Here is a 15,229-nt window from a genome sequence, read left to right on the forward strand (position 1 = left end):
CTCTATGGATCTAAATGACAAAACCATAGCTCAAAACCCATATCGCAATTCGTTTGAATCTTCGTAGCTTTTGGCCATCCGTACCTCCTTTTGTATTTGCTGTGTTATTGAAATGTTCCTTCACTGTTTTAGGAGGTTATTTTTATATTTCAGCGAATTAAATAATCGTTTCCCATGTCTAGATTTAGCTAAAATCCGTGATACAACCCCTTTAAGGTCCCGTCCATACTGACTCGGGTAAATTTGAAAACGGAGAAATTTGAAAACGCCCGGTAAAATTTTTTTCTGTAACGAGACGCTTCATTGGAGAGCGTTTTTAAAAAGCTCCGTTTTTGGTGACCGAAAACGTCGGTTCAGTGTGGATTGTTGGCCTAACCGGAGAAAAAAAGATGCATTTTCAAATTTACCAGGGTCAGTGTGGACGGGGCCTAAGTATCAAAATAAATACTCACATTTAGTTGGAACATTCATGCTGTCTGTGAAAATAGCTTACCGTTCAGGGCATAATTCCTCAGACCTTTTCTGCTAAGGCTACAATGAAATTTGGATCTGCAAGGGCGCGCTTAAATATCATCTGTATCTTGAGATCAATTGTTTTATTCGAATTAACACATTAAAGAAGGAAAAGGCTGTAATTAATCGTCTGATACTATTCAATAGTGAAGAGCTGTCTTCAACAAGCTTCCTTGTTAAGGTATTACTACAAAGCCGTTTTATGTGAAAAGAAATTTTGTTAATACAAGTTAATCCTAGTTATTCTACATTTCCTCATTAGCTAGATTTCAAACAAAGTCTGGGCTGGCAGAAGATTCATCATTTACTGTAAAACGGAAACTGCGGTTTTACTAAATTAAAGAATTTTGCTTACCGGATAGATAAGCAGATACGTTAGTATAAAAACCGCCTCTAAATTAAACAAAACAAAATTTCACTGTTCGCACGAAAATTCCGCATGCAATGATAAAAGGAACTATTTTTATCGCTTAAACATATTTTGTTGTTTTATTTTACCTATTTTTTACATATTCAAGTGCACTTCCCATACTAAAAGATATATATACGCGACTTGTTAATTAATCCAGTACAAGTGCAGCTCTCGTAAGCTTAATTTTAATTCTACAGGTCCTCTAGTGTAGCAGCTGCCCTTTGTTTTTGAGGCTAGGGGCATTGTTCCTGTTGTTTGTTTTATTGTTTTCTTGGAGGGTAGCGAGGAAATTGTGAGAGCTGCCGTACCTACACAAATCTACAATAGTTAAAGCAGTTCTAGACTGCAACGTTCGGCGCTTTGCGTCTTTGTTAAGCGCTATTTCCCACGACTTTGGAGAAAAAAACGAATGTTTTGCAGTCTAAGGCAGTTCATCAAGCTCATTTAGTATAACCTGTAATTTTAAGAGCGCCTGTTTAACTAGTGAACTAAATCTTATAAGAGCAGGATAAATTCTAAATTGTCGTAATCAAAACGCTTCACATTATCAGTAAAACGAATATTTATACCAAAACATTCTCTGCAAATCAACTCTTCTATCAAACACCCGACTTGATCGACGAATTAAAAGCGGGCGGAAATGCGGAAATGTTTAATGACTTTAATCCTACTTAATCCTTCTAATTTCCAAATATTATAATGCCTAAGGTAGAGTGAATGAAGGCCTTGAATGTAATAGAATTGTCATAAAAAAGAAGACGTTTTTAATGAACAGTGCGTATTTAAGTACCTTTTTCGTATTAGCGTTTTGGCAATTATTTGTCGTTGCAGAGTTTAAGGGCGTGTAACCCTCCCATCTTTACCGCTTTTTCTTTTAAATAATATAATTTTTTGGTTCGGTTCATCTTGGACCTTCTCTTTGCCTTTTGTCTGTTGTCACTATTTTGAACACAATCTTCCTTAACAATGGAACAATTTCCTTTTCACCACTGAGTCCCTTGGGTACTTCTCGGCGAAAGTAATTTCTTGCAGAGCAGAAGAACACCTTAATTAAGCGAACAATAGAGTACCGTTTTTTTTATACATCTAAACAGAGCTTTTGGGATGAAGTTCAATTTCTCTTCACCATTTAATTAACTGTTCACAACTATTTCTTTTATTTTTCATATTTGTGCCCTGCGAGCGTGTGAGCGAATGAGAAAATAGAGGGTCGTCTATTATGCAATTAACATAAAATGAAACTTATTTAAAAACTAATATAAAAATTTATTATAATATATATGAATTTACTTATTCGTAATTTAGTAAAAATAATAAACAGGAATAGTTGAAATTGCGCTAAACTAACACCTAAATCCTATATAAAAATGAAAACATTTTTTATGGAGAATGTAATAAGCATATGCATCGGAGCAGGATTATGGTTCCTGATTGGAGGTATTTCCCTATGACAGCTTATCGTATACACTGACTTTGACAGACACCCGGGGTGTATACTTTCCCCAGACCTTTTCATGGTTGCCATAGTAGCGCCAGCCGTAGGTCAAATACGGCTACCATGAAGCCTGGCTACCATGAGAACAGCAGGTCTTATTAAAGCTTGCGGTGCTACCAGGAACGGACAAAGACCAGATCGACGGAAACAATGGCGTCCGCCAGAGTTGTTCTTATTTCAGGCTGTTCATCTGGTATAGGCCTTTATACCGCTCTGCTTTTGGCCAAAGATCCCGAAAAACGCTTCAAGGTGTTTGCCACGATGAGAAATCTGGAAAAAAAGGTGGCGCTCGAGAGTGAAGGGAAGGACTGCCTCGGCGAAACATTGATTGTTAAGCAGATGGATGTGAGCTCGGATGAATCGGTCACAAGCGTTGTCGGAGAACTGATTGCGAATGAAGGAAAAGTCGATGTTCTTAGTAAGTAACTCGCTTAAAGCTGTTTTCTTTCTAAACGTAACTATATTCAAACCCGGCGTAAAACGATAACACTAGATCAAAGTCAGTGCAAAGTATTATAGGGTCAAGTTTATTGTACAGCTTATAAATTATTGTAAACAGCGCAACGAAATTGTTTAGTACTCAACATTCTTCGTTCAAAATGTACACGTTTACCGTAATAAGTGATGGACTCGTCAAAAGGAGACTCTTTTTCTTCGCTCGCCTCGCTCGCGGCTTCGTCGCTTACAGATCGCACTTTAGCAGCTTCGCCGCAAAAAAATCATGAAAAAAATAATAAAACCCACTGGCACCCAGGGTAGTAGTAAACGCTAGGAGTTCATCGACAATCAAAACTAATTGACCAACAATCATTTAAGTTTGAAAGTTCATTTAAAACTTATGTTCTTTCGATTCAGCAAGTTTTTTATTTTTATTTTGGCGACATAAGATTCAAAAACCTTTATTAAATCTGTCCAAATTTCCATATCCAGTTTTTTTTAATTTATTCTAACTTATATTAACCAGTAACATTCATTCACGACCAGGTGACGATTAATATACATAAAAATTGACTATTGAAATAAGGCAGATAATAACAACGATGCAATTCGCCGCTTATTTTAATTCCGTGTTGTTTTCGGTGTTTTTTTTTTCTGAGTGAATGAGTGCGTTTGCTACCTTTCGAGCGAACAATAGAACAAACAACAGGAACGATGCCCCTAGCCCCAAAACAATAGCAACTGCTACACTAGAGGACCAGTAGCATTACAAGCTTACGAGAGCTGCTACACTACTGTAAATGTGAGTTCTTTGTCTTGTTTGTACTGTACAGGGCGAAATTTAATCCGGCTCAAGTACAAAGATTCGACAAAATGATTTATCAAAAACGGGCCAGATCCCCCGGGACTGGCGCAATACGGTCGCAGGATCTCGTAGGCTTAAATTAAATCCCAACGGTGTTTCTTCGGCCTCCCCTACACAGTATTGGCTTATTTCCTTTTCTTATTGCGCAGTACTCGCATAAACCGGTACTCAAATTAAATTCTCAACCCAGTTCAGGGTATTCTCTAACCGGCGCTCGCAAGCTAGGATAGCAGGACACATTGTTACTGATTTTACAGATTTTTGAACAGCCTTAATATAGGAAACCTTAACATAATGGTCTGGCATTTTTTTGAGCAAAGAAACTGTTAATGGCAAGCGTTTTTGGCTGCGGATGGCAAGGATCGAAATGGATTAAAACTTGAAAAATTAAGGCTAACCTTTTCAAGTTGCTTCCGAGCATCTTTAAAAAAAAAATCGATTTAGAGCCGTGGTTTGATTTCTCTTCGCTAATTAAGGTTATGTCTTCCTTAAGATGTTGAAAGATAAAGTTTTTCATGGGTTAAAGTTGCTAACCACTAATTTAAAACATAGACCAAACTGAATCCTCGGAATACCCGTGACATAGCTTCTTAACGCTTTCGTTTGTTTTAGTTAACAACGCTGGTATCGGATGCGTCGCGGTCTTGGAATGTATGACGATGCAACACATCAAAGAGATGTTTGACGTAAATTTCTTTGGAGCCGTGCGTCTGATCCAGGCCGTGCTCCCTGGCATGAAAGCGAGGCAGGACGGTTACATCGTCAACGTGAGCAGTGTCTTCGGAATAACAGGCGGGCCGTTTAATGACATGTACACTGCCGCAAAGTTTGCCATGGGAGGTTTAACAGAATCTCTGGCGCCTGTGTTGAAACAGTTTAATATCAAGTAAGTGAGCTTTGTCTGTAATACTTGGTATAAGTGGAATAGATTTAGTGTAACCTTTCGTAAGCCCTGCAATGGACTAGCATCCCATTCAGAGGGGAGTACGGAAACCGAGATAAGCTCCGGCAGTGTCGGCCGCATGGCTCATGGCTTCCCTTTTTTCTACGTAACTTAAAATTTTATAAAATATAACTTGAGATTTCGAATTTTTGCCATTTTCGCTTTAAAAAAGTATTTTAAAACCCTTTAAGTCTTATAAATACAAGCGGCTGCTTCCCGTAGACATGTTGACATGTTGCCATAGTCCAAGGAACATACTGACATTACATTACTCTACTTTACACCCGCTTTCAGTGTTAACGTTATGTGCATAGCTATTTTTCTACATCTATCTTTAGCCACCGTCTTTCGACGTGCTGTTTGAAATGAGCCAATCAAAACCGATGCATACCGGTGTTGGTTTCATGCAAATGAGCCCACAAGTTCAGAATATCATGCTTGTTTGTTTAACACGTTGAAAGATGGATGTCGATAGAAGGCCGCTATGCACGTAACACTGGAAGCGGGTGTAATTGAATAAGGGCACACCGAACTATTTTTCTCGACACCTTAAATTATGATAAACACATATGTCCACTTTTTACAGGATTTCATTGGTCGAGCCGGGACCTGTCGTCACATCGTTCATAAGTAACTTGAAGGGCATGGCAAGTAAAGTAGACTTGTCCACCGCTGACCAGAAATCCGTCCAGCTTATGCAGTCTGTAATTGCCCGGATGATGGACTTAACAGCCAACGTGGGACAGAAATCAGAAGAGATCGCCGATACTATTAAAGAAATTCTCCTTTCGCCGAAACCTCACATCAGATATCTGACTAACCAATATTACGGATTGGAGGAAGCGAATTCTAAATTGTGTGACCTGACGGGCGACAACCTCGTCGAAGTGCTAGAAAAACAATTTTTTAGCAATAAGTGACAACAGAATGAATTAACTGGATAACAAAATATATGCCCGTGGGTCAATTGAAACTGTTTCGCTACGTGCAGAAGGTAATAGCTGTATTTAATTTTAACGGGGGGGGGGGGGGGGGGATAATAGGAATTGATTTTAAGATGAAAGTTGTATAGTGATTAATGAATTCTGACGTAGAGTCGTCAATTTGACTCCGAAGTGCATTTATTGAAATTAGAAATCAATTTAATAAAACTACTCAATTCATCAGTCGTCCGATCTTAATTTGTTCTAGTCTTTGTATGTCATAAAGAAAATCACGGACTTCTAAGGAATCTAATCTAACAAGTATTAACCAAAATTAAACGGAATATGGCGCTTTCTTTAGAAAGTTGATTTAATCAGGGGGATTTAATCTAGAACGAAGGCTGAGGCAGCGTAGCCGAATGGTTTGGGCGTTAGGGCGCTGGTATGATCTCCCTTTTAGTTTGTCTTTGATTCAAGCTGGCTAGACTTGTACAATTTGAAGGTTTAATTTCGAGTTACAACTCTTCCTCCAGTCCAGAGTGTGTAGTGTCCACTATTTTAACATTTGCTTATATAGACGGCTCCACTAGCTGTATAAAGGATCCCTGGAACCAGCAGGAGACCCTCTAGTGCTCCATTTATTAAGAACGTTTAAAGAGACTTCATGGATTTTACCAGATTTTTATACTGCCAAAACTTACATTTGTGTCGAAGGAAACCTAATAATAACCAATTTTTATTAAAAATTGCTATGTTAGAGCACTGAAAATGTTAACGAGCATCTTTGGCTGTGGATGGCTCGGATGGAAACGAAAAGCAACTTGAAAGAGTAAGGCTTACTTTTTCAAGTTGTTTCCGCGCGTCTTCAAAAAAATCAATATTTATAGCCGTAGCTCGATTTCTATCCGCAAATTATCGTTATATCTTCCCTTAGATGTTCAAAGATAATGTTTTATTATGGGTTAAGTTGCCTACCTTTAATTTTTAGAAGAGTGCAGACCACAAACCTGCGAAATCCCCGTTACATATCTCCTTTAATATGCAAAATGAGCTGTACAATAAATACAAATAGTATGTAAGGTTTTCTCAACGCACGTTTTACTTGGGTCGATATGGAGTACGTTTCTAGTATCAAGAAAACCCTTTCGCGATACAAAAACTTAGGTACTGTTCATTGAAAGATATAGGTGCCGTCAGAATATACATTGGAACTTTTAAATCCTGGTAAAACGTGTTAATGTCCTTGGTTCAACCAATGCCAAGAAAAACTGTGAAGAAATATGTAGCGAGGAGTAATACTTCATCAATATATCAATTCTGCATTTGTTCTCCATCGCCGTTAAGCGTTCTATCCTGGTCTTCTTTTTCATGAGCCATCCCTTCCACGGCTTTTGAATCTAGTATAAAAAGAAGAAAGATATCACTCTTTGAACTGTGTTTATTTTCTTGCAATGAAACAAGTTCGCTTTCAAATTGTGTTTTCATACTACCTTGTTGCTCTTGATAGATAATCATCTTTTGATCTCTGCGCTTCAAGACTCTGTAACATAAGAAAGAATTGAAATTTGTGACCTGGGATAAGCTAGATAAGCTAGACGAAATTTCAAAAGGGGGAGGGGTAGGGCATTCTCCGAGGGGACCCTCTGTATTGCACTAACCGGTGGTCGTCGTATCTTTCAGCGTGAAAATGTTTTGTTTGCGCCACCGCTTAGGGTCTTCTTTTCCAACTTTTCACATTTGCTCTAGGCCATGGCACCGTTTTGGTGAATACTATTAAAGCGAACCGCAAATAAACTAGAACTTATTTTAATCTTCTATTAAGTTTCCCCTTTCTACCCAGGCATATTGGAGGAAGACTTTTATTAGACCCTGCCCTCTTTTAAGTCCTCCTCCCCTTCCCTTTCGTTCATAACCACAGAGTGCAACAAACGGAAAGCTCTAGCATTAACTGTGCATTTCCTCACCAATCCGGGCCAGAATTGACATGAAGTACTCGCGAGTTTCCGTAGGAAAAATAAAGTAGTTAACCCCCCTAACGGAGATCGCCCAGCTGAAACCAACACTTACTCAGTCAGTAGGAGAGCAGCTACCATCAAAGAGGCCATGACCAGAAAACAAAATCCGTTCAAACCAACACGAAGAAACAGTGGATAAATTGAGTTAAATATGGCGGCTCCAAATAAAGTGCAAAGTGTCTCCAGAGTTGCAACGGCAGCGAACAATGCGCCTGAAGAGAAAAAATGGAATTGTTCTCAAATCTGTTTCTATCTCTGAGAGTGCTTGACTTTTGACTAGAATTTGTCGTGTGTTCATTGGTCTAGACGTCAACATGAGAATATTGAACATGGAGATACCCGGGGAGGGGGGGGGGGGGGAAGCAACTTCCCATACATTCTCTTATATGAAATTTGAGCGATGCTCTCACAACTTGCAAAGCAATCATCGGGGCGGTAGTCAGCGGATGCCTATAAGGCGCATGAGCAGCTCCTTTCTTTGTGAACTTGCCAAAACAATAACAACATGGGACCAGTGAGAGAGTTTGATTTTTTTTATATGTAGTAATAAAAAAGACTTTCTAAGTTTTGTCTTTAAAGCAGCGAAAATTTCTCCGGAAAGGTTCTTGGTGTCAATATATGGTGTTTGTTATGAAATAAAACCATCACGGGAATGGTAATGAAAACGTGGCGATCGAATATTCCCGCGCTGGTCGGAGCTATTGTTCTTGCTCTATTGTTTCGAGGTTGTTTGTTGACTTGGTCTTTCTTTGTTTTACTTCATTTACAATCCCCATGTGGGCCAGTTGAAAATCGTGGTACAAACATTTGCATTTCAGCACTGAAAAGTAGCACGGCATCACGAAATTCTGCGTTCTTAAAACTACACGACGATGACGAAATTTTCGGATAAACACGCTGCTTTTAGATTTTTAGTTAAGAGAATTCAACCCCTTTATAATAAGTGATTCCACGGCATAGCAGCTTCCATTTCGCGGGAAAAGATTGCCTGTTGCATCATCGTCCAAAAACCGCTGACTACATCGTGAATTGATCGCTTTGCAAGTTGTGAGAGCATCGCTACTCGGTCCCAGACCTCGTTTCTTTCCCCCCCTGGAGATACCATAACTTTAATTTTCTATTTCTTCACTAGAAAATTTTCGATGTTATTGTCAAAAAGAAAAGCAACAACGAAAAGAAAGAACCGAAAACCAAAACGTATTTAAATTTAACTCAACTCATCCTCGGAGATCGAGGGGCAATTGATGGGGGCGAGTGAAGACTGTTCTTCCCCGATTTTTTTTCGCCAGTATAGACTTTCCCTCGCCCCCACTAACTGCCCCTGGGTCTCCGAGGATGAACTCAACTCAGCACAACTCGCCTCGCCTCGCCTCGCCTCGCCTTGACTCGCCTCGCCTCGCCTTGACTCGACTCGACTCGACTCGACTCGACTCGACTCGACTCGACTCGACTCGACTCGACTCGACTCGACTCGACTCGACTCGACTCGACTCGACTCGACTCGACTCGACTCGACTTGACTCGACTCGACTCGACTCGGTTTGTCCACCGATCGTGCACTGACGGCAATATAAAAACTAGAAAAACCAGTTAATTTACCCTGTTCGTCTGGATCTACCATCTTGGACATCATAGCTCTGATGATTGGCGTTGGGATGCCACCGAGGCAAGCTACAAAGGGAACTAATAGCACAACAGTTGATCAACATAGACTTTCTCTGTACGATATCAATACATTGTCAAACAGACAGGTTAAGAGAATATAGATAACTATAAACATTGGAGAGTACTAGGGCCCAGTTGTTCAAAGCAAGATTAACGAGGATTAGCGTAAACTTTAATATGAGTCATTCTGTAACTCTGATCTTTAGTGAGGGTTTTTTTTTTAACTGAACACTGACATTACAATACATACGTAGCTTACTTACAAGGCATTATTTAAGCTAAATACAAAAAAAATAGATAAAAAAGAAAATAAGACTGAAAACAGGTAACGTAGCTGCCTATTTTTTGTTATTTTCTTTTTTTAACAATATAGTTGCTGTTAAGAGTTACAACTGTATTTTTTTTAGATTTATTTTTCATTACAATACATACGTAGCTTACTTACTTTAGTGAGGTCTCTGTTTATACCTAGATAAAGATGGACCCATTTTTTGGTATACGTATTGACTTTTAAATTATACTTACCAACAAAAAGTGCTGTTTTGCTTCTAACGAACGCCATCATGACCAATGAACAAGTCACAGATACCATTCCTAATTGCAAGAGAGCGTGTTCTGATAAAACCATCCGCAGAAATTTCAGTCCTAAAACTGCTCCAACGGCTTGAACGAAAAAGCTTGTGGCTAGATAATAGCCAATGAGAATTGAGTTACAACACAATGGGCGGTCTATAGCGTACAGCACAATAACGCTGCCAAAGCCGATTGAAGACACGATCATAAGACCAGAGGTCAACATAAGTATGCACATGCGCCATCTCTCACCCGAGCGAGGGTTTGTGAAGATGTATATAATAACCCGGATGTGATGCAGACTGAAGACTTTCACGTTGGAATTTTCCATTAAATGTTTAGCTCTCGATTCTGGAAGTTTCAAAACTACGTAAAACAACGCAAAAGTGTGAAGCAAAAGTATCATCATGTATGGGGCTTTGTAACCAGTCTTGTTTATTAGCCAACCGCTACTCAAGTGGCTTAACATACCGCTAATAAAAGCAGTGGCTTCTAAGATTCCCAGCCGAAAGGCACGCTGGGATTCCTCCGTTATATCCGCCATATACGAGAATACAGATAAAACCATTGTGGGAAAGAAGCCGCAAATGCCATTGATAAACCCTGCTAAAAGTAACATTTTAATTGGAAGGTTAAAATAGATAACCCATAATATTATCGCCGACTCCATGGCGCTGCCAAATATGGGCAGTCCCATGACTCTTCGTCGTCCCGCTCTGTCGGACCAGGCCCCTAAAAACAGCGCGACCAAGAGTGACGGCGCGCTGGCGGAGAAGACTAGGCCGAGTTGCATAAACGATGCTTCGGATTGGACCTCTTTCTGCAGTTTTAATGTTTCCATATTTCTCGCGGCTGGAATGGAATCGCAATTGCTTAAACTCGCCGTTGTGTTGTAAATAATGCCTTTTTCCTCGGCTATTCTTCGATGGATGTATTGCTGAATAACTGGGACGTGTAGAATAATGCCGAAAGCGTAACAAAATATCACCGGCTCTACCGTGATTTTGTTTATGCAACATTCTGTTTTTTCCTCCTCCGGAGAATTTGATACGTCCGTCATTTCTCCGCAGCTAACTTGCAAGAATTAATAACCTGGTAGAAGGCTCAAGTCTTTTGAAGCAAAAACAGTTAAAATGACTAGCTCGTCATTGTAGGATAGTAATCTAGAATAAAGATATATAGGCTATAGTAAGTGTATGAGAACGTAAGTTCTGCACTGCAACATGAACGGAGATCAGGGTAGAGACTACATGGGTGGGTACTCCCCGAAGTTGGACCTCTTTCTGTACTTTTAATGTTTCATATTTCTCGCGGCTGGAATGGAATCGCAATTGCTTAAACTCGCTGTTGTATTGTAAATAATGCCTTCTTCCTCGAAGATTTGCGTGTGGATGTGATGCACGCTTCTCTGAAACACCTAGCCTATTTCAAATCAAAATCTGCAATTTTTTACAGTTTTTCTTAGACCTGACCCATAATTCGATATCCCACAACTACACGAATGGACTTTGAATTTTAAAGAGAAAATGGTCAAAATCTATACCCCATTCGAGACAATGGCAAAATCGATTTGAGACCTGTATCCTTTGGGACGGCATACTTGTAAACTTTATAAAAGGGAGACCACACCCCACCCCTCCCCTCTCTCCCACCCCCCCCCTCCCCGCCACACACACAAACACGCACGCAGCCCCCGGGGGAAACTCCATTCTTCTGCGTGAGAAGACAAGTGAAGAATACCGGCCTATTGAATTATAAACTTTTGTTTTACTGAGAGTATAAGCGTGCGGTTTATACTAAGAACACATTTTTTTGTATTGCTGATCCATTTTACAATTCTACCTTTCCGAGTTTCTAGTTCCAAACTTGCCAATATCGACAACAAGTCAATATCGCGCTCGATAATCTTTTAGTCTTATTTTGTCGTGATTTTTCGCTCTTGGACCACTTAAAACTTCATGACTTTCTTCAGTGCTATGTCACAAGTGTTAAAAAACTTGAACACAAACAGTCATTGTATTCTTAAAGAAATAACTTCATTAAAACTGACGAGACGGCTTGATATTTTTCGTTTGTTTATGTCCTGGCACAATAACAAGATAAATCTTTATGTCTTGTGCTGACAAGACTGGTATCGAAATTAGCTCTGATCATGAATATGTTTTCTCTAGGGAAGCCACCAGCAGATTATAATGTTGTATCTCCCACCCACACAGTCAAGATAACCGATCCGTGGATGTGAATGAATTTATCTCAGCTTCGAGGTTATTTTTAACTTATTCACCATCAATTAACTTCTCACCATGTTTTGACCTGTTTTAAAATGACATTGTCATCCTTATTCCCCGCTCAGTAAATAAAAAGATATATACCCTACTAACCTTTTCACATATCCCATTAGGCGGTCAAGATGTTTACAACTCAGTTTACAACCTTTCTTTGCGGAACATAAAACGGCGCCATTTCGAGGACGTTTTTGACAGATTTGTTTGAAATTATTTACAAGCTCTCATTGATTGCTCTTTGCTTGTTTGGAATTTTACGCCAATGAAATGCCCGCGCTTGTCTTGATTTCGACAAGATTTTTACTGGTACCAGTGCCGTAAAGTAAACTATGGACATCGTGTGACAACTCGCGTTACTTGCCTTGTGGAGCAAATCTCTAGAGGTTTTGGACGCGGGCGGGCTATGGGTGGCGAAAGAAGCGTGCGGTAAAAATAATCCCCGGAAGCGAAATTGGGGCCAGGGACCTAGTCAACCGTTATCGCACGGTCATTATCCCCACCTAGATCACCTAGTTCATGGGAAGAGCTTGGTCTGAAATAGGGGATCAATTTTTTTTCCCGTTCGTTTCTGAAAGCGGCGCGCATACCAGGACCTCTCCCCCTGGCTGGGGTCCTTTCTTGAAAACGTAAAATGTCCGTGCAAACTTTCGTTCAGATCGAGAGTCTATTGTGTTTACAGCATCATAGCTTGAAATACCGTAAAATTCCAGTTATAAGCCCTGGGCTTATACAACTTCGTTAGGGGTTTTGGGTGGGCTTATAAACGGAGGGGCTTATATCCGGGTGGGCTTATACATGAAGCGGAATAAAAAAAAAATTGTTTCGAAACGAGCCACGGGAGTGTTGTTCGAAATACGTTTTTAAGTTAAAAACGCATAATAAAGCAACATTTAGCCCTGTTCAGTACTGTCATCCGGTAGAGGGGGGCTTATACCGGAGGGTATATGGTGTTTTTTTTTGGGGGGGGCGGGAGGGCTTATAACCGGAACTTTACGGTATCTAAGATTAAAATCTATGTTCACTTTTCTATCCCTTTTTTACTTTCTTTTGCCCCGTGTAAAGACTTACTGAGGACGTTCGCATAAATTGTCCACAAATAATTAAGGAAATATGGTAGAATCAAGCGTAGAAAATAAGTCATTGTATTCTAATGTGAAAAAATCACCTTCAAATTGAAGGAGACATTAGAATACAAGCTTTCAGTAAGGTGAAAACAAAACAATCATATATGAAATGAGGATATGTCCAAGCGAGTACCCCGTTTCTGAGTAGCCTGAATTTCAGACATCCCTCTGTGCTCGCCTGCTTGCCAGAAGGAACGTCTGAACACATTTGAGCCTAATGCCGTCCGGTGACGTCACTACCCGAAAACCGGGTAGTGATTTTGATTGGTTGATTTTAAAATTATTTGCATAATTATGTGAAATTATGACTGAATTTTACCGCGCGAGGATGGTAATTTGAAAACGTTTGGAAAGAGTTCGAAGGAGTTACCTTCCCAGAAATAATTTATTAGTCATTTACCTTGAGTTTATTACTTTATTAGTTTACCTACGGATGAAGAATAGTAATGGAAATCGGTAGGTTTTAAGTTGGCGGCATTCGTCGCTTCGACATGCGGTGTTTTGCCAAATTTATATATCCAGGCGTAGTCAATCGATAAACCGATAATCGATAACTATCAATAGCAATCGATATCAATCGAAGATTGATATCGATTTCCGATACCACTCGATAGGAATCGATAAAGAAAAAAAGTTGTGAGTTCGATTGATATCGATTTCCGATGGAAATCGATAAGGATTGTTTTATCGATTGTTATCGATTGTCATCGATTTTTATCGGAAACTATTTTTGACAATCTCTACAAGATAAACATTGACAGGATGTTGTTTTTATAGTTTTATTGGGTCATTTAATCGTGGATATGCGACTGCAAATCCCGGGGGGGGGGGGTACTCGAAAAAGTTTTGTACGGGGAGGCTCCGCCCGGAGATCCAACCCCTTACCCTTTTATATACCATTTTGATAGAAAAGGTACCCCTTTCGTATACCTTTTATTGCAAAAAGGCACCCCTTTCATATACCTACACGACATCACATTTACCTAAAACGGGAAGTTTTCTTGTCATTTTTATGTAGCGCTTAATAAATTAAGACGATACAGCCAAAAGTTGCGTCTGCTCGAAATATTTATTGTAAAGGCCTTTTAAAATATCATTATGGCAGATTTCCCTACCCTTTCATATACCTAAATTTGTGAAATCTCTACCCTTTTATATACCTGTAGCCTGAAAAAGGTACCCCTTTCGGGCGGAGCCTCCCCGTATAGGCCATTATAGGGAGTACCCCCCGGGCTGCAAATACCAACAAGCTGATACTAAAATAACAAGAACAGTAACAGTAACATAACATCTTTATCAGCGCGTTTCAAAGAAGAACAAGGTGCTGCGGCTGAAGTAGCGGTGTGCAACCCTCTAGTCTCGCTATTGCAACGCCATAAATATGAAGCAAAATAAACAAAAGAATCAGTGTTTTTATGATTTCAGTTAATTGCATTTCAGGAAAGAAGCGTACCGGTAATCGTAATAAATCGCAGAGTAAGCGAGAAATAGAAAGTAATCCAGTAGTAGGATCATGTTGATTTTCATCTACGCGAGAACGCTATGAAGGAGATCCAAGATGCAATTGAGAGCGCTGGGATGGCTGGAAAGTTAAAATATTTTAGAAACACAAACCAAGAGGATCACCTGATGGTAAACATAATTTTCTGCACATACTCCGGCAGGACTAGATACTCCAAATAATCTGAATAATAAAATGTTTATCACTTAAACGCTAATCTCGTATCGTTTACTTTTACTAGGTAGTAACGGCATGTAACATATTTGAGACGAATATTTCTTAAGGGACTTTTTGGGTTTAGTGATTTTATCGATTGCTGTCGATTGCTATCGATTGTTATCGATTTTATCAATCGATAACAATCGATAAAGAATTTTTTTGTGAGTTCGATTGTTATCGATTACCGATATCAATCGATATCAATCAGTGATTGATATCGAGTGTTATCGATTGTATCGATTGATTTCCGATATCGAT

General features: G+C 39.5%; 2 protein-coding genes across 2 annotated transcripts; one reads left to right on the top strand and one right to left on the bottom strand.

Annotated features, from left to right (window-relative positions):
• Nucleotides 1-2,563: 2,563 nt before the first annotated feature.
• LOC144665618 (retinol dehydrogenase 8-like) lies at nucleotides 2,564-5,682 on the top strand. Its single transcript, XM_078526878.1, has 3 exons — nucleotides 2,564-2,838; nucleotides 4,336-4,609; nucleotides 5,253-5,682. Exons 1-3 carry the CDS (start codon nucleotides 2,571-2,573, stop codon nucleotides 5,584-5,586), a joined length of 876 nt encoding a protein of 291 aa, XP_078383004.1. The 5' UTR covers nucleotides 2,564-2,570; the 3' UTR covers nucleotides 5,587-5,682.
• Nucleotides 5,683-6,382: 700 nt separating this feature from the next.
• On the bottom strand, nucleotides 6,383-12,304 carry LOC144665633 (proton-coupled folate transporter-like). The gene is made up of 6 exons (XM_078526897.1): nucleotides 12,224-12,304; nucleotides 9,795-11,005; nucleotides 9,204-9,287; nucleotides 7,657-7,816; nucleotides 7,080-7,129; nucleotides 6,383-6,986 (listed from the first exon to the last, which is right to left on the bottom strand). The coding sequence occupies exons 2-6, from the start codon at nucleotides 10,900-10,902 to the stop codon at nucleotides 6,901-6,903; spliced, it is 1,488 nt and encodes a 495-aa protein (XP_078383023.1). The 5' UTR covers nucleotides 10,903-11,005; nucleotides 12,224-12,304; the 3' UTR covers nucleotides 6,383-6,900.
• Between the last annotated feature and the right edge of the window lie 2,925 nt (nucleotides 12,305-15,229).

The sequence above is a fragment of the Oculina patagonica genome, chromosome 9 (assembly GCF_052425735.1).
Source record: "Oculina patagonica isolate OP01 chromosome 9, crgOcupat, whole genome shotgun sequence".
Taxonomy (NCBI): domain Eukaryota; kingdom Metazoa; phylum Cnidaria; class Anthozoa; order Scleractinia; family Oculinidae; genus Oculina; species Oculina patagonica.